General features: G+C 32.7%; 4 protein-coding genes and 1 long non-coding RNA gene across 9 annotated transcripts; 1 reads left to right on the plus strand and 4 right to left on the minus strand.

Annotated features, from left to right (window-relative positions):
• The first annotated feature begins 348 nt into the window (after positions 1–348).
• LOC123921572 (probable inactive nicotinamidase At3g16190) lies at positions 349–11343 on the plus strand. Its single transcript, XM_045974168.1, has 5 exons — positions 349–618; positions 8662–8775; positions 9668–9902; positions 10050–10166; positions 10962–11343. The coding sequence occupies exons 1-5, from the start codon at positions 571–573 to the stop codon at positions 11033–11035; spliced, it is 588 nt and encodes a 195-aa protein (XP_045830124.1). The 5' UTR covers positions 349–570; the 3' UTR covers positions 11036–11343.
• Positions 4414–8504, minus strand: LOC123921573. 4 transcript variants are annotated; one of them, XR_006814123.1, is made up of 7 exons: positions 8024–8504; positions 7715–7847; positions 7595–7638; positions 6757–7480; positions 6282–6423; positions 5133–6157; positions 4414–4685 (listed from the first exon to the last, which is right to left on the minus strand). It is a non-coding gene; the product is annotated as an uncharacterized LOC123921573 (long non-coding RNA). The 4 variants fall into 4 exon arrangements; XR_006814124.1 differs by having other exon boundaries at positions 4444–5742; positions 6106–6157; XR_006814122.1 differs by having other exon boundaries at positions 4445–4685; positions 5670–6157.
• Positions 11344–11760: 417 nt separating the features above from the next.
• Positions 11761–17516, minus strand: LOC123921574 (cytochrome c oxidase subunit 5b-2, mitochondrial-like). Its single transcript, XM_045974169.1, has 6 exons — positions 17171–17516; positions 17008–17096; positions 15961–16011; positions 13084–13150; positions 12879–12958; positions 11761–12089 (listed from the first exon to the last, which is right to left on the minus strand). Exons 1-6 carry the CDS (start codon positions 17289–17291, stop codon positions 12030–12032), a joined length of 468 nt encoding a protein of 155 aa, XP_045830125.1. The 5' UTR covers positions 17292–17516; the 3' UTR covers positions 11761–12029.
• A 201-nt stretch (positions 17517–17717) lies between these two features.
• LOC123921997 lies at positions 17718–18368 on the minus strand. Its single transcript, XM_045974747.1, has one exon. It carries the CDS (start codon positions 18366–18368, stop codon positions 17718–17720), a length of 651 nt encoding a protein of 216 aa, XP_045830703.1.
• A 1093-nt stretch (positions 18369–19461) lies between these two features.
• Positions 19462–27128, minus strand: LOC123921575 ((6-4)DNA photolyase). Of its 2 annotated transcripts, XM_045974170.1 has the most exons (14): positions 26701–27128; positions 25958–26029; positions 25014–25094; positions 24657–24827; positions 24364–24435; positions 24089–24175; positions 23870–23968; positions 23695–23778; positions 21418–21504; positions 21196–21267; positions 20997–21110; positions 20829–20916; positions 20637–20732; positions 19462–19892 (listed from the first exon to the last, which is right to left on the minus strand). In XM_045974170.1, exons 1-14 carry the CDS (start codon positions 27019–27021, stop codon positions 19711–19713), a joined length of 1626 nt encoding a protein of 541 aa, XP_045830126.1. In that variant the 5' UTR covers positions 27022–27128; the 3' UTR covers positions 19462–19710. The 2 variants fall into 2 exon arrangements, with proteins under 2 accessions (XP_045830126.1, XP_045830128.1); XM_045974172.1 differs by lacking the exon at positions 20829–20916 and having other exon boundaries at positions 19757–19892; positions 26701–27094.
• Positions 27129–27276: the final 148 nt, after the last annotated feature.

The raw sequence follows: 27276 nt of genomic DNA on the forward strand, positions 1-27276 counted from the left end.
CTAATAATTGAAACTTTTTGTTTTTAATTTTTTTTCAAAAATAAAAAATGTTTTTCTTAAAAAAATAAATAAATAATAAGAAGAAACATTTTTTTGTCAAGATTACCCCTCACCTCCCCTCTCTTCCACTCTATCTACTTCGAACCAAACGGACCTTAAGTGGAGTGTCACAGGTTCGAACCCGGCTCGTGCACATATAATACGATATCCCTACCAACTGAGCTAATCTCACAAGGACAACTTACTCTCTACTTTTAATCAAACTCTTATTTTTTTTACATTTTTAAATATTTTTTATCCGTGTTTGGTGATACATTTATTAGTTATGATCTTTAACTTTTAAATTTAATTTTCATACATAAATTTTAAATTAAATTTCACTTATTCATAAATGTCCGGTGCATCGCACGGGTAGTTAAAAAAAAGAAAATCCAAATTTGAGGTTCATGTTTATTGCAAGCGTCTTTGCTGTAAGATCGTTTACATAATATTGATAAACAACTCAATTGGCCAAAATCTTTGTAACTGAACTCAAAATCCGAGCTTGGTGAAGTTATTGATCCTTTAGGAATGACAGAGAATTGGAATCACACAGCTCTTCTTGTAATCGACATGCAGGTAGTTGTTTGTTAATATACTAGATATCCGACCCGTGCAACGCACGGGCAAGCATTTGTTATATATTTTAATTGTTAGTACCATGATAAATAGTTAGGCATAATATTAAGATATCAAACATTAACCTACAAATAATCGAATAATACGAAATAGTACAATAATAATGACATAGGTCAATCAATAATACAACACATGATTTTTAAAGTAGAATTTGAAACTCATACTAATCAAAATATAATAAAACAACACATGGTTCAAACCATAATAAAACATCACATGGTTCTTAAAACATAAGCTAAACTAAACAAATGATAAATAGAGTTAATCATGTTGGTCGATGATTCCAACATTCAAAATTTCTGGTGGATATAAAAGAGTAATCCTAAGCCTGGAACCGATGTTGATATTAGCTTGTTTGATAAATGCAATCCACCCTTGACTTATATACTTCTCATTCATATTCCTTTGTGATGTATGAATCATGCAATTCATAGAAATGTTTGAGTTATCCAAAATCAGAAGAATCTCTCGTTGCTGAGGTAGCAAATAGTTAGACACGATAGTTCGGGGGAAATGCTGTCCAGTTGAATAATATAATAAAGGCTACATAAAATCATACAACTCCAGTGCATTTTTTAGATATATAAAATTTGAAAATTAATATTAAATTTAATGGATAAACAAAATGGATACACAAATCATAGAGCTTATAATAAAGGCTACATAAAATCTTACAGTCCCCGTGCGTTTTTGAGAGATACGAAATTTGAAATTTATTTATGGTAAAAGATATATCATATTACACGGTTACATTATGAAATTATAAATTCAATTAAAAAATTAATGTAATCTTGAATGGATAGACAAAATGGATGCACAATACATAGAGCGTATGATAAAGTCTAGAAAAAATCATACAGTCCCCGTGTATTTTTGAGAGATACGAAATTTGAAATTTATTTAATGTAAAAGATATATCATATTACACGGTTACATTATGAAATTATAAATTCAATTAAAAAATTAATGTAATCTTGAATGGATAGACAAAATGGATGCACAAAACATAGAGCGTATGATAAAGTCTACATAAAATCATACAGTCCCCGTGCATTTTTGAGAGATACCAAATTTGAAATTTATTTATGGTAAAAGATATATCATAATACACGGTTACATTATGAAATTATAAATTCAATTAAAAAATTAATGTAATCTTGAATGGATAGACAAACTGGATGCACAAAACATAGAGCGTATGATAAAGTCTACATAAAATCATACAGTCCCCGTCCCTTTTTGAGAGATATGAAATTTGAAATTTATTTATGGTAAAAGATATATCATATTACACGGTACCATTATGAAATTATAAATTCAATTAAAAAATTAATGTAATCTTGAATGGATAGACAAAATGGATGCACAAAACATAGAGCGTATGATAAAGTCTACATAAAATCATACAGTCCCCGTGCATTTTTTGAGAGATACCAAATTTGAAATTTATTTATGGTAAAAGATATATCATATTACACGATTACATTATGAAATTATAAATTCAATTAAAAAATTAATGTAATCTTGAATGGATAGACAAAATGGATACACAAAACAGGGCTTATAATAAAGTCTACATAAAATCATACAGTCCCCGTGCATTTTCGAGAGATACGAAATTTGAAATTTATGGTAAAAGATATATCATATTACACGGTACCATTATGAAATTATAAATTCAATTAAAAAATTAATGTAATCTTGAATGGATAGACAAAATGGATACACAAAACATAGAGCTTATAATAAAGTCTACATAAAATCATACAGTCCCCGTGCATTTTCGAGAGATACGAAATTTGAAATTTATTTATGGTAAAAGATATATCATATTACACGGTTACATTATGAAATTATAAATTCAATTAAAAAATTAATGTAATCTTGAATTGATAGACAAAATGGATGCACAAAACATAGAGCGTATGATAAAGTCTACATAAAATCATACAGTCCCCGTGCATTTTTGAGAGATACCAAATTTGAAATTTATTTATGGTAAAAAATATATCATATTACACGGTTACATTTTGAAATTATAAATTCAATTAAAAAAGTAATGTAATCTTGAATGGATAGACAAAATGGATACACAAAACATAGAGCTTATAATAAAGTCTACATAAAATCATACAGTCCCCGTGCATTTTCTGAGATACGAAATTTGAAATTTATTTATGGTAAAAGATATATCATATTAACGGTACCATTATGAAATTATAAATTCAATTAAAAAATTAATGTAATCTTGAATTGATAGACAAAATGGATACACAAAGCATATAGCTTATAATAAAGTCTACATAAAATCATACAGTCCCCGTGCATTTTCGAGAGATACGAAATTTGAAATTTATTTATGGTAAAAGATATATTATATTACACGGTACCATTATGAAATTATAAATTCAATTAAAAAATTAATGTAATCTTGAATTGATAGACAAAAATGGATACACAAAACATAGAGCGTGTAATAAAGTCTACATAAAATCATACAGTCCCCGTGCATTTTTGAGAGATACGAAATTTGAAATTTATTTATGGTAAAACATATATCATATTACACGGTACCATTATGAAATTATAAATTCAATTAAAAAATTAATGTAATCTTGAATGGATAGACAAAATGGATACACAAAACATAGAGCTTATAATAAAGTCTACATAAAATCATACAGTCCCCGTGCATTTTCGAGAGATACGAAATTTGAAATTTATTTATGGTAAAAGATATATCATATTACACGGTACCATTATGAAATTATAAATTCAATTAAAAAATTAATGTAATCTTGAATGGATAGACAAAAATGGATACACAAAACATAGAGCGTATAATAAAGTCTACATAAAATCATACAGTCCCCGTGCATTTTTGAGAGATACGAAATTTTAAATTTATTTATGGTAAAAGATATATCATATTACACGGTTACATTATGAAATTATAAATTCAATTAAAAAATTAATGTAATGTTTCTTAAAAAAAAATTAATGTAATCTTGAATGGATAGACAAAATAGATACACAAAACATAGAGCGTATGATAAAGTCTACATAAAATCATACAGTCCCCGTGAATTTTTCAGAGATACGAAATTTGAAATTTATTTATGGCAAAATTTATTTATTTTTCAGATAGAGCGTATAATAAAGGCTACATAAAATCTTACAGTCCCCGTGTGTTTTTTAGATATATAAAATTTGAAAATTAATATTAAATTTAATGGATAAACAAAATGGATATACAAAATATATAGCGTATAATAAAGACTACATAAAATCTTACCGTCCACATGTGTTTTTTTGAGATATAAAATTTGAAAATTAATATTAAATTTAATGGATAAACCAAATGGATACACAAAACATAGAGCGTATAATAAAGTCTACATAAAATATTACAGTCCCCATGCGTTTTTTAGAGATATAAAATTTGAAAATTAATATTAAATTCATATACATCGTGATTTGTGATCCAATGTGTTTCGCATAATTTGATGGTTAAATACTTATTCAAATTGAGATTTAAGACATTAGTTTTTAGTGCAACATTGCTTTTCATGTTTATTATTACATTGATAATCTCTTAATCTATGTCAAGTTTCCTTATGTTTTCGTCCTCTTGCTTTTCTTTAACTGTATCATTATAGGTATGTTATTTAATGAGGATTTGTTGTATGAGATGAAGTTGAGAACACATTGCAAAATAAAAAAGAGCAACATGTGTTCATACTTATGTAGTGGATATACTATAACATAGCAAACTTAATGTTATATTTTAATGTCATTTTTATTTTCATTCAAGAATTTTTTTCAAATTCCATTAAGAGAAAAACTCATGAACTAAAGAAAGTTAATACCATTACGGTAAACTTAAACTATATAAAACCCTTTTTAAACATTGTATTATCATGGATAAATCCTTTGGAAGTTAAAAACCCATTTTGCAACCCTATCGATATTTCGGCTCACAATCTCCTTTAGATGTAAAACCAAATCTGTAAAAAATAAAAATAAAAATAGCATTAGTAAATAATACACAATAAGAAAATACTTATATTATTGGAAAGAAACTATAAAGTTAAAGTGAAAGAATTCATCATTAACACTTTTGTCAAATAAGAGTGTCTAAGCTTAAACAAAAGATTACCAAACCATGTAGTTTGAAGAAGTGGGTCGTTCTAATTCTAATAAGTTATAAATATATAATAAGATATATATCTTAATAAAAACTATGCAGAAGACACTATAATGAGGCAAATGTAGTTAAAATCTAAGGAATGCTTCGACAAAAGATAATCAAACCATGTAGTTTGAATACTTGAGCCATTCTTTTTTTTTGTTGTACATACACTTGAGTCTTTCTAATAAGATATGAATAACACGCTATAATGACACACAAATCACAGAAGTAACAAAATTGAATTAAAAATAAGTCTACACACCTTTAACAACTTTCACTTTTAAGACCTATAATTCCTTCTACAAAATTGTTTCCATAGATTGGTATGATTTGGAATTCCTTCCCTTCAGCATCCATGAGTCAGACATTTATATCGGATTCAATTTGCGGTAAAAGTTAGTTGTTCTTATGCATTAAAGTATAATAGAATCCAAACCATGAGACCACAGGTACTGCCTATTGCCTACTACTCTTTGTTCCTTTTCAACGCGAATGTTTACACTATACCAATGAAATTTTTAGAGTTCCAATTTCCCTTACATGTACCACATGTAGTCTCTAACTTAAATATGCTAACTTGAAACAAAACATACTTAATCAAAAAATGAATGTGTTAAAAAAATGATTGGGAGAAGAATCCAGCAAACAAATTCAGAGTCAATAAAAAATGAAACACACCCAGATTAGTTAGAAGGTCAATGTGGTTTGTCCAAAAGAGCAAACACATAAACATTCTTACTAAAAAGTTCGAACAAAGTAACAAAAAATTAAATCATAGTCAAAGAGTGAAGACACTTACTTGTTTATAGAACTTGAAAAATGTAGAGTGTGTAGAATTCGATTTAAATCCTCCCATAATGCAATTACTTCATCTACATATATTTCTCACAGGTCTTTAAGATATAAATACTTGAAGAATAATGCACATGCTTAAAACAATGCTTCAAAAGTAAAAGTATCAAATAATATGAAGTTAAGTCTTGAAAATCATTTACTAATGGCCTTTACAGGTGCTTATGAATTGGAACAGATAGAGGATAAGCCAATCTCTTGAACGTAATGAACACAGAGCATAAATCATCCATTGCTTTGAGTCACTTAAAACAAATTCTCAAAACAAAAAGTATCACACTATAAGTGATCCACTTATATTTGCAAAACAAAAAGTAGCACCAATATAAGTTGAAGTTCAGTTTTACTACCAGCATTATTAACTAATCAAAGGGAAAGCTTACCTCTGTAAAATGCATACTATCAACTCATTTGTGCATGCATGAATGGCTAGATCTGAAACCAAAAAAAGATGTCATTAGAAACCTGATGAATAGTAAATAAGATTCACAATAAAGAAAATAACATTTCATAATAAAAAACAATAGTAATCATAAGATAAAATGAATCTCAATTCTACCTTGATGTTTATGATTTGCTCTTTATATACCACTCCTCTTGTAGGTGACAAAATATCAATATCCTATTCCAAGTTGAAGTTTTTACATGGTTCCACACTTTTAACACAATTAGGTATTATACATTTTAAGTTAAAAAAACTCCTGCAATTAAAATTTTGATATTCAAAAAATAAACCTTAAAAAATGTATAGGAAAAAGAACCAATCAAATAGAAGCATATTTCGTCCCTTTTCAATAGAGTGGTCATACCACTCTAAATCATGGCAAATTCTTTACAAAAGAGAGATTATACCACTCTCAATCAAATAGAAGCACATTTTATTCCTTTTTAATAAGCCTTACATCAAATAAATGGCAGTAGAGTAAGAAGCAACATCACCATAGATTGAACAAAAATATAATAGATTTGGAATCCGAAAATGAATTGAAAATAAATCTGGAATCCAAAAACTAAAATGGATCTGAAGTGCTTACCTTCGCTGCAGTCGTGTGCTCTACTTCATCGATCTTTGTGGTCGCTAGGTTTGTGAACTTGGACAAACAATAACAGAGAAATCAAGGAATCAAAGAACCACATAATGAGGAGTTTTCAAATACAATCAAGCTATGTACCTCACCATCAAGGAATGACAATAATTCAAGGAATCAAAATAAAAGTAATTAAAAATATCAAACTATAATTGATCCACTTATAAAGGCATCACAAAATAAATAAAAATTGAAGAGAAATGTGAAATCAGAAACCAATAGTTAGCAAAAATGATAAAAAAAATTATAAGTTGTGGTACTTATAATCATTTCATTGGCACTTGGTTGTTGGATCAAAAACTAAACCATGGAAATTCATGTGTGAAGCAAATCCATCCACTAATTTCAAAGTCAGGTAAAAAATTAAGGAAATAGAGAGTAGCAAAAGCAAATCCCTTCTAACTCTATAAATTCAAACTCTAGTTTAATCCATACAAAAAAAAATTATTATTAAAACATGTCAAATTACATTTTTTAATCAAACTCTAATTCCAAAACACCATAAAATGAACTTTGATTAGGATTTAGAACATTAGGGATTTCGGAACAAAAAAACGCCAATTAAATGTTACCAGAAAAATAGGGTAGACATAGTTTGCGAATCATCCGAATCAGCAACCCCATGTCAGAATCTATCACGACCAAGATCTTCGGCGATTTTGCGGTGAAACTGAAACAACAAACATAAAAACAAAATCATATTCATTTGAAATCAATAGAGTTAGAAAAACAGTTATTATAGCAAAATATTTAAACAATATATTTAGAAAATCAAAAGACATACTTTGTTTTTTGAGAAGCCCTTTGAACATTCATTTATGAAGATAGCTGCAAAGAAAATACATAACTCATTAAACAGAACAATGGTGAAACCCATGACATTCAAAGCCAAGAAAAACAATACCTCTTTAACTGGTTCCAGCGGTGTGTCCTTGTCAATGGCGGTTCCGACAAAGTCGTTGTGTATGAAAGGTTCCTTCTATCGCCGCTTCAATTGATATTTTCCTTGAATTCAAAATCAAAGTTACTCCACGTATCTAAGTGAAAACAAAAAAATAGAATCAGATTCATTTGAAACAACAACAATAAGAGAAACAAAAAATCATCAATGGGTATTTTGAAGGTAATAAACAATAAAACTCAAAAAATTCAAGGCCAATAAGAAGAGAGAAAAGCAATAAGAAGCAAATGAGAAAAAAAAATTGATGTTTACCGTTGATTGTCTTCTGCAAGCCAATAATGAAGAAAAAATGGAGGAAAGCAGTAGAAAGAAGAATATCAAAGGGATAGGTGGAAAACAGAGAGAAATAGGGGGAGGTTTGAGATTCAAAATTTGAAGGTGTTATTTTGAATTTGAAATTTGAATTGAGGAGCTTGCAGCAACGTGATTTGTCTCTGATAAAGTTGTTTTAGGTTGCATGTAAAAGGGATGAGTGAGAACAATTCAGAATTTGCCTAAACAATATTACCCAAAATGAAGAGATGCTGAAAGGGACAAGACCTTTGTTGCTTCTGACCATATTCTTTCTTTTTTTCATCTGTTTGGGCTTCTCGCAATGGGCCTTGCATTTTCGACCCAGTTTTCTGGCCCTTTGATCATTTCTTCACACTTTTTTCCCTCCATCAACAATTTTGAAAACATTGCCTAAATTAGGATAAATTTTTGTCTAAACATGAAAGCTCAGATCCTATGTGGACAACCTTAGAGGTTGACACCTGTTTTTTTTTACTATTTGTTGGTTTGCATTTGTGTAGTTGTAGAGATGTTCTGTCTCTTTCCTTAGGATGTTTTGTTTTTTTTTTTGTTTTTTTGGAGAAATTAAAGATTTTTGTATCTGGATTTGTTTGCAGAAAGATTTTATAGAAGATGGAAGTCCTATGCTAGTAAAAGGAGGAAAAGATATTATCCCAAATGTTATTAAGGCTGTGGAAGTTGCTAGACAACGTGGAGTTCTCATTGTTTGGGTAATCAATCATCACTCCCTTCCTTTTAATGGATATGACTCCTCCAAAAGTAAAAATGTTGTTTTTGGGACAACCAATTTTCCTAACACATGTGACACCTGGTTAATCACATGCAAAATTGTGGTTAATTTAGTTGAGTATATGTTAATTTTGATCACGTTGAAAACTGTGAAATTGTAGTTAATCATTTAGTTGAATTAACCACGATTTTGCATGTGATTAATCAGGTGTCACAGCGGTTTAGGAAATAAAGGGTGTCTTAATATCATTATTCATAAAATTAGTACTATTCCATGTGGCACTGACACTTCAGATCGAAAGGCATGTCTCAGACATGTTAAGTGACTTATCTACTTACAATTACTTCCATTTTATCATTATTTTAAGTGTTTACGTGTTGTTGTCAGTGTTGTGTCTAGTGTCGGCGTCAAGTATTGGTTCTTTATAGGTATTACTATCAATCATTGATTAATCTAGGTTAGATATTATAAAGTGAATATTATCAACAATTGATTAACAAATCCAATATTACTTCCCTGTATAAATTAAGCTTGATTCATTTGCTTGTTTGTATATTTTAGGGTCCATTTTATTTTTCCTAAGCATGTATATTTAGATTACAAGCAATTATTTGTAAGAGATCAATGTTTTATACTATTAAGAGGTGTCTCGTGTACCTATAAATACCTATGTACTAGTGCATTCACAAAATAAGTCTAGAAATCAAAACAAGCGAGATTTCTAGTGCATCCAAAAGGTGTGAATTGTCGTTGACTGCATCAGTTGATGCCACACAGCCACATCAGGGAATGATTGTAGACCGTACCAGTTGCAGATATTCATCAAAATAGTTCTTTACTTGCTGAATTGTGTCTCTCTCAAATTGTTTCAGGTAGTACGCGAACACGATCCCTTAGGAAGAGACGTTGAACTCTTTCGCCAACATCTATATACATCAGAGAAAGTTGGTCCAACCTCTAAAGGAAGTGAAGGCGCAGAGTTAGTTGACGGGCTCGTCATTAGAGAGGGAGATTTTAAACTTGTGAAGACAAGGTTTAGTGCATTCTTTTCTACACACCTTCATTCAGTCCTTCAAAGAGCAGGAATCAATAGTCTAGTAGTCACTGGTGAGTAAAACAGCTCTAATGCATAATATGAGCATACTATTTTATGTTTATGTATGTTTACATTGACTTTTTTGAGCTTAATAAGCTTATCCTACAAGTATTTAATTAAGTTCTTTATCCAAACACTATATATAACTTTATTTGTAGGTGTTCAAACTCCAAACTGTATCCGGCAAACTGTCTTTGATGCTGTAGCATTGGACTATCAACCTGTGACTGTTCTTGTTGATGCCACAGCAGCAGCCACACCTGATATTCATCTTGGTATGTATTATCATCAATTTATTGAAAGTCTTGCAATTTGATGGAACTTTATTTGGATAATCATGTAAAATAGACTCTCTGTTGTAGATGTTATAGTAAATAATGATTAAGTCTACAAATTCTTATTTGTTTAAGCTCCTACATTAGTTCCAAATATACTATTCACCCATATGTCCAAGAATCTGATCAGAGAGACACAGATCTGTGGTCTATGTAAAATTGTGTTACCATCAGTTTGGCATATGATTACTACTAGAGTTTGGTCATTTTATAACACGAATAATGCTAATAAGTGGGAGCCGGGAGGCAATCCTCACTCTTATAAGTTAGTTTTGTAAGATTAAGTTCGGTATAATTTAAATTCTAAGATGATATTAGAGCCTATTAAAAATCCGGACAATTGTAACCAAAAAAAAAAAAAAACCGGACAATTTGTTATTCGGCAACCTAGTCATGCTCATGATATCTATTCTTAGGTGTGAGCTAGGTGTATTAAGAGTCTCGTACTAGATAGACCACCCATATAATTGGACCACTTGGGTCATGCTTTAGATATCTGGTATTAGGTGTGAGATAATGAATTGAAAGTCCCACAACAGATAGTGATGATATGGCTTGTATAGTGGTTATAAGTGGGAGAAAATCATCTTAAATCCATTTCTTTTGTGGCTATGTTGTGATACTCTAGGTTCCCTCAAGGCAAGTAGTTTTTTTTTTTTTTGCTTTTTAAAACTATTTTTTTTTTTATCAAAGATCATTAGATTCTAATGATGACTGATATTTGGGTGGTTTCAGCTAATGTGTTTGACATGAAAAACATTGGAGTTTCAACCCCAACATTACAAGAATGGAGCGAATCCAAAGCTTGATCTGTATGGACCATGCATTATGCAACTTTTTTGTGCACCATGTGGTACACTACTGTAATGTGAAAATGCATTGTGAAATTAAATTATGTATGTATACCGAGTGAAAATCATTTACTGAGTTTTTTTTTGACGAAATGTACAGATTTTTTTGGATAGCTGTTAAATTGTAATGTTAAATAAAATTATGTATACTGAGTTACTTGGTTGTCACACCGTAAAGACACTGCAGGACACAACAATAAGGTTGTCATGAACGTATGTTAATTTTGAGATTGTCCTTGAGACGAATAATAATCTTCATTATCAAATTTTCTCAAGTGATTAAAACAAGAGCATTGCCAATATTACAAATGATTTTCACAAGAATGACAAGAAAGTGAAGTGTACTGTTTTAAGGAATTAAAAGACTATTGTATTCGTACGATTGGTTATTGTTAGTATCACTATTGTTTGTTTCATGAGAATAAGCACTACCCTTAAAAAATTAGCCTTTCATCTGCAGAACTTTCTTTGACATGATACCTTCCAATATGTTAAGAAATTTTAAACATGATGCAATGAGTTAAAGTGATTCATTCATAATGAGATGTAATAAAAACCCACTAAACTACATAAAGTGGTGTGACTTTAGACGTCGAGGGGTCCTTCTTGTCATTTCTCTTCTCCTTGTGAATAATTTTCAAACAATTTCAATAACTTAATTTTTCATTTCACTCGCAGGCCAATTTTAAAAATACAACCTTAATTAATAGTTTCGATCAATTATTTTGTAACACATGAAACCATTATTTGACAGAATCAATGGTTCATGCAAATGAGCATCCTGTTTCAAAATAATCACAAAAACTTTTTTGTCAGAAGTTGCAACACCTTAGGAAGTAACATAAAAAACAAACATCGGCCTCATGATTTAGAAAGGCCGGAGTGTATGCTAAACAAAACAATGTCCTCATCTTTCCAGAATTTATTCCAGAAATACAATTGAAGGATGCAATTAGTGATGATGATTGTCGCCGTGTCCATAAGGTGGTCCACCAGGTCCTACCACTTCGAGCTGTTCCACAAATAAAGAGATTCATAGTTAGCATCATATGGTAATAAGCCATTTGATTATCCAAAAATGCTTCAAATAGTTGACTAGAATTTAATTAAAGTTTGTCTGACTGTCATAAATCATTCATGAAAAACTGAAGACATACAACAGTGTAAAGTTCAGTAACTTCTTGACAAGTTTGGAAGTAAAAAAAAAAATGATTTGGTCCAAGATGACCTGCTGCTAATAGTAATATTTTTATGCTATTGCTGACAAAAACCTTAACTGTTTGACTTTTCATTTGCTTTCATGAGGTTGAAAACAAAGGTTAAAGAGAACTTAAACCAGTATCTGGGTTCCGATTAGGGCTTGAGGTCAAAGTTAATCAATGTTTTGAAAAGATTGAAAGGCTCTCACTTCCACATTAACTAATTTATAACAGCTTTCTTGAAAAAATAAGAATTATCCTACAGCAAATAGCTAAGAACACCAGAACCATGCAACAGCACCATATAATCATACTCAATACTAGTCAAGGCATTAAGATATTGAAATACTTAAAGCTAAAGGACCTACAAACAGTTATAGGAGAAACTGTATTCTGTGCGATCAATAATAAGCAATAATCCTCGACAACTAATGTGTGCACATGCAAGCACAAAGTAATTTTAAATTGCAAAGTGCATATCTTGGCATAAGGCATTCAACTTCACACCTATCTAAACTTAAACTAAATGATTATAAACTAAACTTACCAAAAAAATACTGCAATAACAGTAAAAAAATTGCTAAATCCCATTATCAACTTACCACAAAATACTGTGCGCACACGGGACATTCGTGAGGTTTGTCTTTCTCCAGCCAAAACCAGACAACATCATGCTCATCCTCTGCAATCAAAACAAGTTGTTCATCTCCTCAATGCCATAACCAAAATTCTAGCATTTCATTTCCTCCAGAAGAAGTTTGCACTCAACAATACATTAAGAGAAACAAAGAATACTCTGAAACTCACCGCCTTCACCACCTGGGCATCCAACTATCCTTTTATCATAGTAGGATTTGACAACAGCAGGTGCTTCCTATGAAATGAACCAAAACAAACATTTAAAGTAAATAGATGAAACATTCAAAACCATTATCTGCTAATATTACGACAATGAAAATCTGAATGAACCATTTGTTGGAGAGAGAAAGAAGCCTAAATACTAAGATAAGCATATATATAGCTCTTTTGGTCAAGAGAAAAACAAAAATGGAAATGTTAAGAAGCTTAGGTATTCCATTTTGGTAGGATAGATGATAAGAAAGGTTTAGACAAGCTCAGAACCAATGATGTGACATAAATGCATTGGATCCTTGTTACGAGAGGTGAGGGACCTTGATTGGTTTTCCAGCCAAATGCTTATTCTTGATATTTCACAACCATACATGGTGAGATAATCAAACATGAAACATGACAGTTTGAAGCATCGGGATGACTTTTAAAATCGTAAAGTTTTGTTACATTTTATAGGGATAACTTTATGTCTGGCAAGCTTCTAAGGAGGATCATAATGTTATTGCTAAAGGAGAAAACTTAGGTCCAGTTCTAAATATGTTGTTCCTACTGTTTTCCAATTAAAATATAACATCTGGCATGTACTTTCCACATCAACCTAACTATTAAAAGATTTAATGTGGAAACCGGTTTGCCTTCAAGCTTCACAGACGGAATCCTTACGGAATATCAGAAGGTTTATCTTGCGGAAAAGGTTGTCGTAGATGTTAATCATCTTTCCTTTCAATCGTTGTAATTCTCATTCCAATAGAGAAGATCCAGATGAAAACTGAAGGTTGAAAATTTTGATTTTGGAGAGAGAGAGAGAGAGAGAGAGAGAAAATAGAAGTTGAAGTAATGATGGTTTGATTCTTAAATTTTAGCATTTGGTATAAAAATATATAATCTCATTCATAGTACACACAATGATTCAATCCCACCATGACAAAAACAAATCAGGTTCAGTCTCTGCGCTCTTTTTCATTGAATTAGGCTATTGTCTCATTTTAATTTCACCTGCTTGATGTAAAAAGGCAATGGTGCAATCATTAAAACCACATATAATAAACCAAACAAATATAAAACTGCAATCGGCACCGACGAGGAAAGCAAACTTGCAGTTGATGTGCGCAGAATTTGGATGACAGAACAGAGTTTTTATTTTTGTACATAACAGAGGTTTGAGAAAACAAAAGTTAATAAACGGCGAGTCTTTCATTGTTGAGTCTGATGTGGCAAGCACCTGACAAATGTTATATTTTGATTGGGAAACAGTAGGAACAACATATTTAGAATTGGACCTAAGTTTTCTCCATTGCTAAATTCAAAAACTTTTGTGTGTGCTTGTATTTCCACTTTATTGGATACTTATATTCCATCAATTCAAGCAAACAAATTAGTAATTGGATTAGTGACTTAATAGTTAACAGTTGTCCAAAAGTAGCTAACTGAATTTAGGAAAAAATCATTGGACTCAAAATATAAATGATGAAATATGTGCATCATGCTTTCAGGCTATAAAACATAAATAGATATATTGATCTTATAAATGTTAACGTTTTGAAATTTCAATTAAGGGCGGATCAAAATAGAAATGTATGAACATCATGACAAACACTTAAAATTTTATAAATTACAGCTAATAAAATTCATGCATTTGGGTTTTGGTTGCTCAGGCACCAATATCTTAACAAGTGAAAACCAATAATACCTTAATGAATATAAATGATAGGGAAACAAAATCCAAATAGTTGAAAACATTACCAAGGACCAAAGACCAATACATCAATATGTGAAAACTACAGGGACCAACTTTTAATGGACAATTGCAACCAAAACCTTTCCAATAAAAACTTAAGGGACTACAATCCAAATAAGTGAAAAATGTAGGAACCAATAATTTAATGGTAAGAACTAAGAACCAAAACCCAAATGAGTGAAAACTATAAGGGACAAATATTTCAAAAAAATAATAATGGAGACTGTGATTCAATGGGTTATGGAGACAAATCTGATGAAAACCAAGGATTATCATCTAGTGAACCAAATAGTTAGTATCAACAGCTTTTGAAGGCACCGGCCTCCAATATGTAATTTGCACTTTAAGCCGCAGAAATACTCTCTGCTTTTAACAATCAAGACTTCCGTACATCAGTTTCACACTAAAAAGCTTGGTCATAAAAACATCTAATCATTTTCGGATAAGTAACTTACAAATACCAGCAGCAACCAAAACAAGTCTGCTCTAATTATGCAGAGAAAATCAAACATTGACCAGGAGTTATAACAGGAAACAACACATTACAAGTTTTCCTTACTTTCAAGTTTCAAAAGAAAAAATATATTAACTATTGCACATTGATAAAACTAGAACAAGAGATGCAATAAAAAATAAAAGAGGAGTGCTACCAACCCTTTCATCACAATTGACTAAAATTCACGCGGGTTCCTTTAATGTATGTGGGTAACGACAAAAATTTAAACCAATAGTAGAACAAGTGTTGAAAAGAAAGTGCCGAAGAGAGTGTTGGTCGTACTTCTCTTTGTTCTCAACATGAACATTATTCATTTAACAGAAAATACATTTAAAGAAAAAGAGTTCTGATTCTAACACACAATGCTATGTGATTCTTTTATTTTCCTCTCACATTATAAATTATCTATGTAGCACTAACAATTCATATTGAAGGTTTGTCTACCAGCACATGTAGTTACTTTCAACCACTTCCATTATCTCAGATTATTACTAATGTGTTCTGTCAGTGTCGTGTCTGTTGAATGTGCTTTATAGGAAATTACACATGTGGCATGACCATAAATACAACTAGAAGAGATAAAAAAAAGAACACTAACCTTGGTTCCGAAAGGACCTTCAGGATGGTCGATTTCAAGAATATTCCTACCCTAGCAAAAACAATCATACATGTTAAAACAAAAACATTATCGCCCTTCAACTGCAAAAAGCACTAACTGTACAGCAAAATTCTCAGCCTTTATACAAAGAATAACACTTCAATCAAGAGCTCTTTCTTCAGTATTTTATTAATTATAAGCTTTCTAATGAACACAAAATAAACTGATTATAAAAGAAAACAAGGGAACTCCCATTTTTTGCCCTAAGAAAATATGAAGTGCTTGTTTGGATTCATTTTTGGAGAGCCAAAAGTAATTCTAAAAACTTAAATTGATTCTGGTATGTTTTGAGATTCTTTATTAGAATTGATTTTGCCTCTAAAATTAATTCTAACTTGAAGCTAAGCCAACATGTGGAATTGTAGTGAACAAGCCACCTAACACACATCCAGGATGAAGCAAGACTATCTAGCTTCCTAAAATTCATGTTAAAGTGGCACTGTGATGTGATAATTCAATTGCAAATGCCAAACCAATCAAGCACTAAGATTTGTAGCTTTTGACTCCAAACCTATTTTTTACACTCAAGTTTACTTTTCAACTCACTTTCACATGAACATATCAAACTTAACTCACTTTTAACTTCATATCAATTTTACAAAATTAAATGTGTTTGGTTTTGTGGTGACAAAATTGATTTTAAACAAAGGTAAAGTAATTTATGTTTGAATTCATTCATATAAAAGTGAATAAACAAATAAATTTGAGTCTAAAAATCAATTCTAGAACAAAAAACTCCAAATTCTAGCTTCAAGTTATAATCAATTTCGAAGACAAAATTCAATTCTACTTAAGATCAACCAAACATGTCATAAACAATTATACACCTCTAGAATAATTCTGACTCGTCCAAAAGTGGAACCAAAATCCAATCATAATTCATTTTATATTGTAGCTATCATCAATGTTACAAAATTAATTCAATCAAAATCAAATTTCACCACAGTCAGTATAAACAAAACACACACACTAGAGAGAGAGAGAGACCTCAAGGTCAGCCTGAATCTCCTCGCGCTCGTGACCGGTAGCAATTGGCATTACATCCTCAACCTTCTTTTTGATTGCACTACCGCCATCTGAAAGAAGTAAAACAATAATCAACATAACGAATCAGCTAATGAGAAATGGAATGTGAAGAGAGAGAGAGTACCGGATTGAGCAGTGAATTGGCGGGAGAATAGAGAAACAGCGATGGCGGGGGAAGGAGATCGGAGTGAAGAAGAAGAAGAAGTTAGGGTTTTGAGTTGTGAAGAGATGAGTCTTCGCAACATGATTGATTGATGTGTTTTGTTATGATCTCAGGTCACGCCGCCCCTTTCTCTTTCTTTGTTTCTTCAATTTGGATGATTCAAAGAGAAAAGTGGAAAACAGAGAGAAAAGAGTGAAAGAGATAGGTAGAAATGAAAGAAAGAATCACAGTGATGTGGTGGAAGAAGAAGAATAAGAAACAAGACGGAAATGGTGGTGGTGAGTGGTGGGTGGGTGATTAACTTTCACACGTGAGAGAGACTACCACGTGCCACTCGACTATATCTAAATTATTTTACAAAATTCTCCTTCATTTCTATTAAATTTCAATATCATCGTCCTCGTATATACCGATATTAATTAATTTTGAATTTAAAAGATTATCTATATGCTATCTAATAAAATAAAAATTTACTATTTTTATCATATTTTTTTTGACAGTAAAAGGCTTATCTCATTTCATTCATAATAATATCGTAAATACATGTAGGAATATCGATAAAATTATGGAAACTAGCTAACGATGTAGCCGCCCCGGCAAGCCTATGAGCAACTTCATTTGCTTGTCTCCGGATGAACTTAACATGAGAGTTCACAAGAGTAGAAGCTAAAATAGTTCTACAATCACCTAAGATAGCTCCAAGATCAGAAAAATAGGTTCTTTTGCTATAAAGACTATCTACTACCCGTTTGCAATCCATCTCAAAGTCTATGTCGTGTAATTGTAGGTCCACCGCCCATTTTAAAGCCTGTAACAAACCAATGGCTTCTCCATGCTCCACATCAAGAATAGGTTCTACCCATTGTGTTCTGGCAGCCACAAACCTTTCATGGTCATCCCTTATACACATACCAATACCCACTTTGTTATGAGTAAGGGAAAAAGAAGCATCTACATTGCACTTGTACCTTCCATGACTTGGCTTGACCCAAATCATCTTCTGCGGGACTGTCTGAACAGTGTTGGTTAGAGAGCGGATCTGTTGTGCATCACGCCAGCTTGTTATTAAATGTCTAGCTCGTTCTACCACAGTTTGGTCGGAGTCGGTGATATTATCCCATACTTGATTATTTATGCGCTTCCATATACTCCACACCATCACACTAAAGAATTCTTGCTGATCTTTGTCTAGCCTGTGCAAAACTGAGAATAGATTATCATCAATATTATTTTTTTTTTTTGAAATCTTGGTATCCGGCCTTAGGACCGACTAATCCAAGGGGACCAATCCCACCGCCCACTTGCGGGGGCCCCATTTAAAGCCAGAGTTTTTTTGCTCTGTATGGACTTGGCCCACCGAAATTGGCACCAGTGGGAATCGAACCTGAGACCTTGAGAGGAGCATACTCCAAGGGCCCAAGCCAACACCACTCGACCAACCCCAAGTGGGTTTTATCATCAATATTATTATTAGTATTCAGACCTGCATTTACATGATTCCATAGCCCTGCTCGCTGCCAACAACGCCTACTTGTCATACACATAAACAGCACATGCAAGATGTCTTCTTCTGCGTCGTTACAAATAGCACATTGCACCGGACATTGTACACCGCGGCTATTTTTATCATATTTATCTACTCTTATATAATTATTTTGAAATTAATTAATTGACAAAAATATGGTGGTTTTTATTAGATATTGGTGTAAAACTATTTTACCCCAACAATATATGAAACTCTAGTATACGTCTATTAAGCTCATAAATTATTCTCAACAAAAGAAAGCACTAATATTAATTACTCTATCTGATCTTTTGTATAAGAGACACTTTATCTTTTTAGATTTATTGAATAATTAATGTATTTGATTTATATTATTGATTAAATTTATTAATCTAAAAGAAGATAAAATATTATTTTGTTTCATGAAAAGGTAATGACGAAAAGACGCTCAAATGCATTGGCATTAACGAAAGGATTAATAAACTTGCCAATGCATTAAGGAATGTCACGGGACGAATTAAACTTGTGTCTTTTGTGACACCAACAATATTCTTAATTATACAATAAACTTAAAAAGATTAAATTTGCTTATAAAATGTCACGAGAGTGTAAGTTGTTAGAATCAAGTTTCTACGTTAAATTGTTTATTAAAAAAAAAGGTTTTTACATGAATTTTTTTTATTTAAGTGGAATTAAATCATAGGCTCGGTCGGCTTGTATTGTAAATTTATAAAGTATAAAATTTAACTTATCATAAAGTTAAAATATACAATTGGACCATCATCTTGTAATTTAAATGTTTATTATCAGGGTCGGCCATGAAATTTTTGGTGTTATGACAACAGCAGCTAGAACAAGTCTATGATACTAATATGCACTACATTAAGGAATGTCTGATATACAACATGTCATCATGAAAAATGTAAAGCAATATTCCAAACTTTGCATAAACTACAACTCACACCATGACGGTTGAAAAAATCAGTTAAGTTTTCCATCAGCCAATTAGCAGTTGCCTAGATCTTTTAGCTTTAGTTCTTTGATCTTCACCCTCATCCAATTTCCTCCTCAAGTTTTTCAGATCATCTTCACTAACCAAACCATTCAGTGTTTTATTCAATGCATAAGCCTCGCCCATTTTCCTTTTACACTCTTTACTTGCAGAGTCGTGAGAAACAACTGAAAACACAACTTGTACAACATAAGCAAGGATAATATATACTGAACCCCATGTAAACACAAACATAACAAAAACATGTCAATTTGATCAGGAAAATTAGTTTTAGAATTATAAGATTATGTAATTTATGTGTGTCTGTAATGAGATCACACAACTTGTATTTATAATGATGTTACAACAAATACATTGAATCACAATAAACAAGCACTATCCTAGGAAGTTGTATAATATTAGGAATACTAATAATCAATCTAGGAAATCTACAGATTCTTAATTCTAACAAGAATAAAATTAGATAAGTAAACACACACAAGAACACAAATGATTGATCGCGTAGTTCAATCAATTGTGCCTAAAGTTTCTGAAACAGATTGGCTGCTGTTACAGGGCACAATGCACCACTACGCACAAGCGTCATTGGACTTATGAGTAAATATGAGCCATACTCAACAATATGTTCTAAAGGTTATTTAAGCTACCTATTTTTGGCTATTCACATGCATATATTTATAAAATATATGCAAATTCGAAAATGATAATAACCCTCAGATATCAGGGTCATAAGAAACTACAAAGAAGAAAGAATTATTAGCAATAAATATATCAAAGAATAATTGAAAATTACAACAGTCACTCAGATGTTGGAGACATAGATATAATTGGTCGAGCTTTGTGACCAATCGTGGTTATCTTCTTACTTTAGAACTAGATTTGCTATTCTAACACTAGATGACTGAACTGACCTGGCATTGGGTAGTCTTTTCCAATTATGCAATTTGCTTTGGCCTGAATGCTTGGAGGAGCAGTCCATGGTTCATAGATGTACGCCTTGGGCATATCTGCTGACACACACACTAAATTTTAAGTACTAAACCTTATCAATGAGAACTTACTGGATAATAGAAGATGGTGAACATTAGGGAACTTAAAATTACCTTTTAAGACTGGGAGAAAATTCCTAATATAGTCACCATTAGGGTCATACTTCTTACCAAATGTGGTTGGAGAATAAGTACGATTATACTGATCATCATAGACAAAAACATGCAAAAATTCAGGATTCAACCACTGAGACAGAAGATCTAATCAGAACTAGTTCAAACCTGATAAAAGAAAGATGAACATGAGAGCCACATCCAGTTTCCATTATTAATTGCCCAATCTGAATCAATTAGAAGCCTATCAAAGACATCACGTCCTTTTTCCCAATGAACAAACTGTAACAAACAGAAAAACAACATTGGTATAGAATAACAGAGTACAAAAAAAGATGGCATGCTTGAGAGTATCAATGCCATATACCAGATCACCTCGAGTTAAAAAACACGCAACAGAATGTCGTGCCAAATGATGCATCCAACCCCATTGACGTAGCTACAACAGAAAAAAAATGTTTTCAAATGTATTTTCTGAATGAGAAGGCTAATAAAAGCATCATAGTACACTCGGTTTGAGGCATGGAATTTCAAAGTAATACGCCCATTTATAATTGCTTTATTTGGAAACGGATGTCAAAACCCAAACCTGAACCATGATGGCATCAATCCAAGGAAATCCTGTCTTGGCATCTCTCCAAGCCTCCAGAAGTTTATCATCGTCCTTCCAAGGAATCTACAAATTGTAATAAGAAATTTCATAACAACATTTATAATGATTAATAAGTATTTTGCTTTTAACAAAGGAGTATCAATAATTAGAGAACAACCACAAAGTATCAATAGTACTCGCGAAGCATAAACATAATAATCTTCTTCTTTTTTTTTGCATAAAGAGAGGGGCAAATATCAAGAAAAATAAAATTACATGAATATAACACGAGGAGTAGAAACTCCCATCACATCATCTAAGCACAACTGCTCTAAACTAGTCGGAGGCGCATCAAAGTAAGAGAAACCTTGCATCTCACATCCCAATGAAGCTATAGCATTCGCAACCTTATTTGCTTCCCCATATACATGAGAAACTCGAACATTCCAATTCATTTGAATTAGACGACGAATTCTACTTATCAAAATGCGACCATGAGCATTACCAACTTCTACACCCTCAAGACCACTCACCACCACCGATGAATCAACCTGCAACTCAATGTTTGTGTAACCTTGTCGCCTAGCTAAACACAAACCTTCGTACACTCCCCAAAGCTCCGCTAAATAAGCACTAGCTCTCCCAACATTTTTCGCAAAGCCTCCTTTCCATACACCACTAGAATCTCGGAAGACACCACCACATCCAGCCACACCTCATAACAAGGCACCATCCGTATTGAGACATATCCAATCCTGCTGAGGTGCTTCCCATCGGACATCAACACGTCTTCTTGATCCCTTCAAAGCCACATCTGATGTTGGTTTAGCTTTATAGTAATAATCCACACTTCATGATCTCTATCTGTGTGTGAAGAGGTCTCACAAAATTTGCATCAAACTTGAGTCTATTTCTCCACCTCCATAAGTAATAACATGTAGTAGCCCACACCACTTTCCATTCCACACTGTCAGCTACTGTGACAGTAACTTTCAAATTGCTAACAACCCAATCATAATAATCACAAGTAAAAAAACTCCAATCTCCCCCTTAATGGAACTAGTTGCTTCCAAGTATCATAAGCCACCGAACAGTCACGCATCACATGAATCGTTGTTTCTTCAATGCCAACACAATGCTCCCAATATGGATCACCATGACCCCAACGACTACAAATGTTGTTTGTTAGTAATCTTCCATACATTAGCTGCCAGACAAAGCAACGCATTCGCTCCGGTACATCAAGTAGTCAGATACACTTCCATATTGAATCAGATATCATTTCATGGTGACCCTGAAGCATCGAATACGCGCTCGACACTGAAAATCGGCCTAGCTTGTCTCCAGGCCAAATTCTCATATCTGCACCATCCTCTCTCATCGGAGGGGAAATATCCATAATCTTTTGCATTATCTCTTGGCTAACCAGATCACTCAAACAAGTAACTTTCCATTGTCCCGCATCATCTACCAAATCTGCGACAGTCCAGTTACTTATCTCCTCTTGAATGATGTCTATACCAGTAGATAAAACTAATTTATCTCCAACCATTTATCAGTCCATACATTGATTGATCTCCCATCACCTAATGACCACCCCTCGAAACGATTTATATTATTCTACGCAGACATTATGCCTTTCCAAATGAACGAATCTGAAGTTTTAGCTATAATGTTACCCTCTTCAATACGACCTCTTCCATATTTCTCTCTTAGAACCTTACACCACAACTGTCCTTGTGATTTTTGAGCTCCCAGCTCATCTTCATAAGGCATGCATTATTCATTGTTGAGAGATTTCGAATGGACAAACCTCCACCAAATCTAGGAAGAGTAAGAATATCCCACTTTATCATATGAAACTTCTTGCCTCCTTCTTCATGCCCCCAAATAAACCTTCTCTGGAATCTTTGAATATCTTGAAGAATACTCTTAGGAATTGGTATTGTCATCATAGCATAGACTGGAATAGCTTGAATAACAGATCTTGCAAGCGTGACTCTTCCAGCAAACGAAAGATTAGTCGCTTTCCAACCGGACAACTTCATTTAAACTTAATAATCTAGCAATGGTGATATTTAATGCTTGGATGCAGAAGTATTTCAATATGCTAATGTACACTATTAAGAATTCCAGACAATAAATGGTGTAAGCTGAAGGCACCTAAAGACAACATATATTTATTTCTTAAACTTTATGATTTGATCTCTTCTTTTAACTAAAACATAAAATAGATTAATAATATATATTAGTGACCATTAATTGTTGTCGCACCTGCTTGCATATCCTATTGCCTTTCATCCTATCGAAATTTGGAGTCCCAAAAGCTGCAGTGTAGAAGAAGTCTCGCCACAACAACTGCACGTGTCAACATGACAACATCTTTAGTTTCTTAAAAGTTGAGCTCAGAAAAAACAATAAAGTAATGATTTCCGGAGAAAATTGTGACCTGTCCTAGAAGAGACACAGGTGGTGAAGTATGTTTTGGCAAAATTTTATATACATCTTGAATGCGTTGGTAGAAATATCTGGAAGAGAGACAACCAAACTGCCAAGAAGATAGAAAAACAAGAAAGAAGAAAAGAACCCAAGGTCCAATTAAGATTAGTAGTTCAATCAAGCAAAAGAGACAAGTTAAGAAATTCAGGTTTTACAGTTTTTGACTTACTTTCAAGTAAGGTGATAAAATAGTTGTTGCTGGCTTAAGAAATGCAGATGGATTACCCTTGGGTTTTTCAAAGTTTGCTACCCAATTCTGAAATCACAAAACAAGAAATATACAGAAGAAAGAAAAAACTTAAACAGTATGTTATATTACAAGCAGTTGATCTTTCAGCAAGAAACATTAATTTTTTATGTAAACGCTAATGAGTTGGCATCGCTAGTCGTGAATTGCAGCAGCTTACAGCCTTTCATTTTATAATACTATAATGTTAAAAAAACCTTGTCTTTCATGCATTCTTCCAATCTTTTCAATGCTTCTGATTCACCACCTTTGAAAGGAGAGAACTCCTCCTGAAATTAACTCCTGTCATTAGGTCCTCCTGAAGGATTATGATAATTAGGGATGGTTATAGGTCAGGCCGACCGACAGAGGCCTATGGCCTAGCCTATGTCAGGTTCAAGACAGATTATTTATTTTTAAATACACAAGGCCGATACTTTTTAGAAGCCTATTTAACTTCTCTCATTAGGTACTCCTGAAGGGTTATAATCTTAAAATATAATATGCGTACCAGTTTAGCATCTCCATATCCAAGGTCTTTGATGGTTGGAACTTCAGAAATATCACAATTTCCAAGATGGCCAACCGGAGGAAGTGAAGAATACCTTGTTGAGAGCGGAGATGGCGGTTCCCCTGCAAGCTTGACAAACGACTGATAACTAAGCGGCGGCTTGCCTCCATTCTGTTTTCACATTTGCACAAGAACATGGACAAATTGACCGTGAATTAATGGAATCAGAACAAAAGTAGCAGCAATACAAGACCTAGGAAATCAGTGGTACATAATTAATTGGTACAAACAAATTACAATGACATAAATTAATCAATGGTTAAATTGGAGATTAATCTCTTCAAGCTTCAAACTCACCTTCTGTATAATATCAGTTGGATTGAAAAGCGTGTGGCTTACAGGAGAGAAAACCTCAATCCCTGTCTTAAGAGCATAGTCCTATAATAACAAAACAAAAGTTAAATATACCTTCAACTTAGGCATGGCAACAGAACCCGTACCCGTGGGTACCCGCCCGAACCCACCCCGAATTTGACGGGGAAAAACCGATTTGACTGGGTTTGGGTTCGGGTTTGGGTTTTCCCCGATTTCAAAACATGGGGATGGGGCGGGTAACGGAGATATTGGTACCCACCCCGAACCCGTCCCCGAACCCGCCCGTTTATATAAAATTACTATATTACGCCTATTTATTTATTTATAATGTCACATATCATATAATTTATCTACTTGAGTTAGGATTTTTAATGAACAATTGTTCTTAGTTATTTGTTTTTTTAGCAATTTCAGTGAACAATGATGTAGAACATTCTTGGTTATGTGGTTGTTTTGATGGTATTTTGGAATATTGGTTTGTACCGGTACTATTTTATGGTTTTGATAATTTTGGTTTGATATTTTGGAATATCATTTCATTTGTATGTTTAATGCATTGAAATTTTGATTTGTACTTTATTATTTGAATTTTTTTGTATTGTATGTATGTCAGTGTTCGGGAAAATTTTGCGTTCGGGTAAGGTTCAGCAGGGCAGGGCAAGGTTCGGGGATACCCGAACCCATTTGGGTATACCCGAACCCATTTGGGACGGGGATTGGGTTCAATTTTTCATCCCCGTCGGGTAATGGGCGGGGAACGGGTATTTATCAATGATTCGGGTATGGGGAATGGGGAAGGTAAAAACCGTACCCGCGGGTACCGATTGCCATGCCTCAACTCGTTATTAAATCTCATGTTCACTTCATAGAACACATTAACATTTAAGTCTACCTGTAAAACAAAATAAACAATACTCATTCATTACCTTGATTTTAATATCCAGAGCCTGATAATATGGATCAGTGTCATATTCAAAACATAACTTTCCAATGTTCCACTGCATCAACCAAAATAACCAACAGAATTAACAAACATAACTTTTGTCTATATTCCAAAAGAAGTAACAGAATTAATAGCTGTTTTGGAAATAAGTTTCCCAAACTAGTCAAATTTGCTTAAAGTGTAACAATTTCATCCAAAATCACGTTTGAGAAAGTGAATTTCCAAACAAGTTTTAACATGGGGTTTAGTGAGTTTTTTAAAAATGATTGTTTGCAACATGTTAAAATTGATTTTACCTCCAAAAAGCAGTTTAACCACCAAGTTGAAAATTTATACCAATATGTCAAATTTGATTTCAAAGAGTATATAATACAATCAAATATCAAACACATAACTTCACTATAAACCCAATTTTAATCCGACCGATTTTGCAAAATTAGGATACATTTGTTTAAGATTAAAATAAATTGAGTCTCCGTGAACATAGTTCATTTGATATTGACATTGCAATATGCAGATTCATGTTCAAACCTGACATTCTGCGATGAAATTTTAGCCACTAGACTACGTGCAAAAAAACCGCTAAAATCAATTTTTCTCTTAAAACCTAAAAAGGAGTCGGTTTCATTTCAAAAACTCCACCCAAACACAGACTAAAATCAAAAAACTTCCACAATGCAACATTAGCAACAACAATAACAACAAAATTCAATTTTTTTGATATACCTGTTTCAAGCAACGAATGAGAACTTCATAAGGATCACCCTTAACAATTAACAATCTCGAACCAATCTTCTTAAGATTAATATCAAGATCACTGAGACTCTGAAGCAAGAAATTAATCCGATTAAGACCCGCACGAGATGAACCGGGTGAGAAAGCATTCGGGTCGGGTTTCATATAATGTGGGTCGATTATAAAAAGCGGGTAAAGATGAGAACAACTTTGTGAAGCATATTCGAGAGCCGGGTTATCGTGGATCCGAATTCCTTTTCGAAACCACATTAGAGAACTCGACCCGAATCCCATTGAAGCAGTTAACGGCATATGGATTTTCGTTTGGTTTTGGTTTTGCGCTTACGGCGTAAGATAGAGAAATAGTTGGAAATTGGGAATGGAGGGAAATGTAACGGTATTAATGTTGCCACGTAGTTATGTATTTTACGCCACCTTACTATATTCATGACTCAATATATTTTTTTTAATAAAATATTTTTCTGGTCGTACTTTTATATTGAGTTTTAGTTTTTGTCCTTATACTTTAAAACTATTTTTTTTAGTCATCAATTAATTTTCAATTTT

Source organism: Trifolium pratense, linkage group LG4 (assembly GCF_020283565.1).
Source record: "Trifolium pratense cultivar HEN17-A07 linkage group LG4, ARS_RC_1.1, whole genome shotgun sequence".
Taxonomy (NCBI): Eukaryota; Viridiplantae; Streptophyta; class Magnoliopsida; order Fabales; family Fabaceae; genus Trifolium; species Trifolium pratense.

Bases quoted from the DNA above. Each gene is read 5' to 3' on its own strand.
- LOC123921997 (XM_045974747.1), bottom strand. From the start codon at position 18,368: ATGGTGTGGAGTATATGGAAGCGCATAAATAATCAAGTATGGGATAAT.
- LOC123921575 (XM_045974170.1), bottom strand. From the start codon at position 27,021: ATGCCGTTAACTGCTTCAATGGGATTCGGGTCGAGTTCTCTAATGTGG. The intron at 24,436-24,656 runs GTACGCATATTA...AGTTAATTTCAG, and splicing joins GATATGGAGATGCTAAACTG to GAGGAGTTCTCTCCTTTCAA. The intron at 21,268-21,417 runs GTTTGGGTTTTG...TTTCTGTTGTAG, and splicing joins TTGATGCCATCATGGTTCAG to CTACGTCAATGGGGTTGGAT.
- LOC123921572 (XM_045974168.1), top strand. From the start codon at position 571: ATGACAGAGAATTGGAATCACACAGCTCTTCTTGTAATCGACATGCAG. The intron at 619-8,661 runs GTAGTTGTTTGT...ATTTGTTTGCAG, and splicing joins TTCTTGTAATCGACATGCAG to AAAGATTTTATAGAAGATGG. The intron at 10,167-10,961 runs GTATGTATTATC...GGGTGGTTTCAG, and splicing joins CACACCTGATATTCATCTTG to CTAATGTGTTTGACATGAAA.
- LOC123921574 (XM_045974169.1), bottom strand. From the start codon at position 17,291: ATGTTGCGAAGACTCATCTCTTCACAACTCAAAACCCTAACTTCTTCT. The intron at 16,012-17,007 runs GTCTCTCTCTCT...TGTTTTTGCTAG, and splicing joins AGATTCAGGCTGACCTTGAG to GGTAGGAATATTCTTGAAAT. The intron at 12,959-13,083 runs GTGAGTTTCAGA...TTTTGATTGCAG, and splicing joins ATGCCCAGGTGGTGAAGGCG to AGGATGAGCATGATGTTGTC.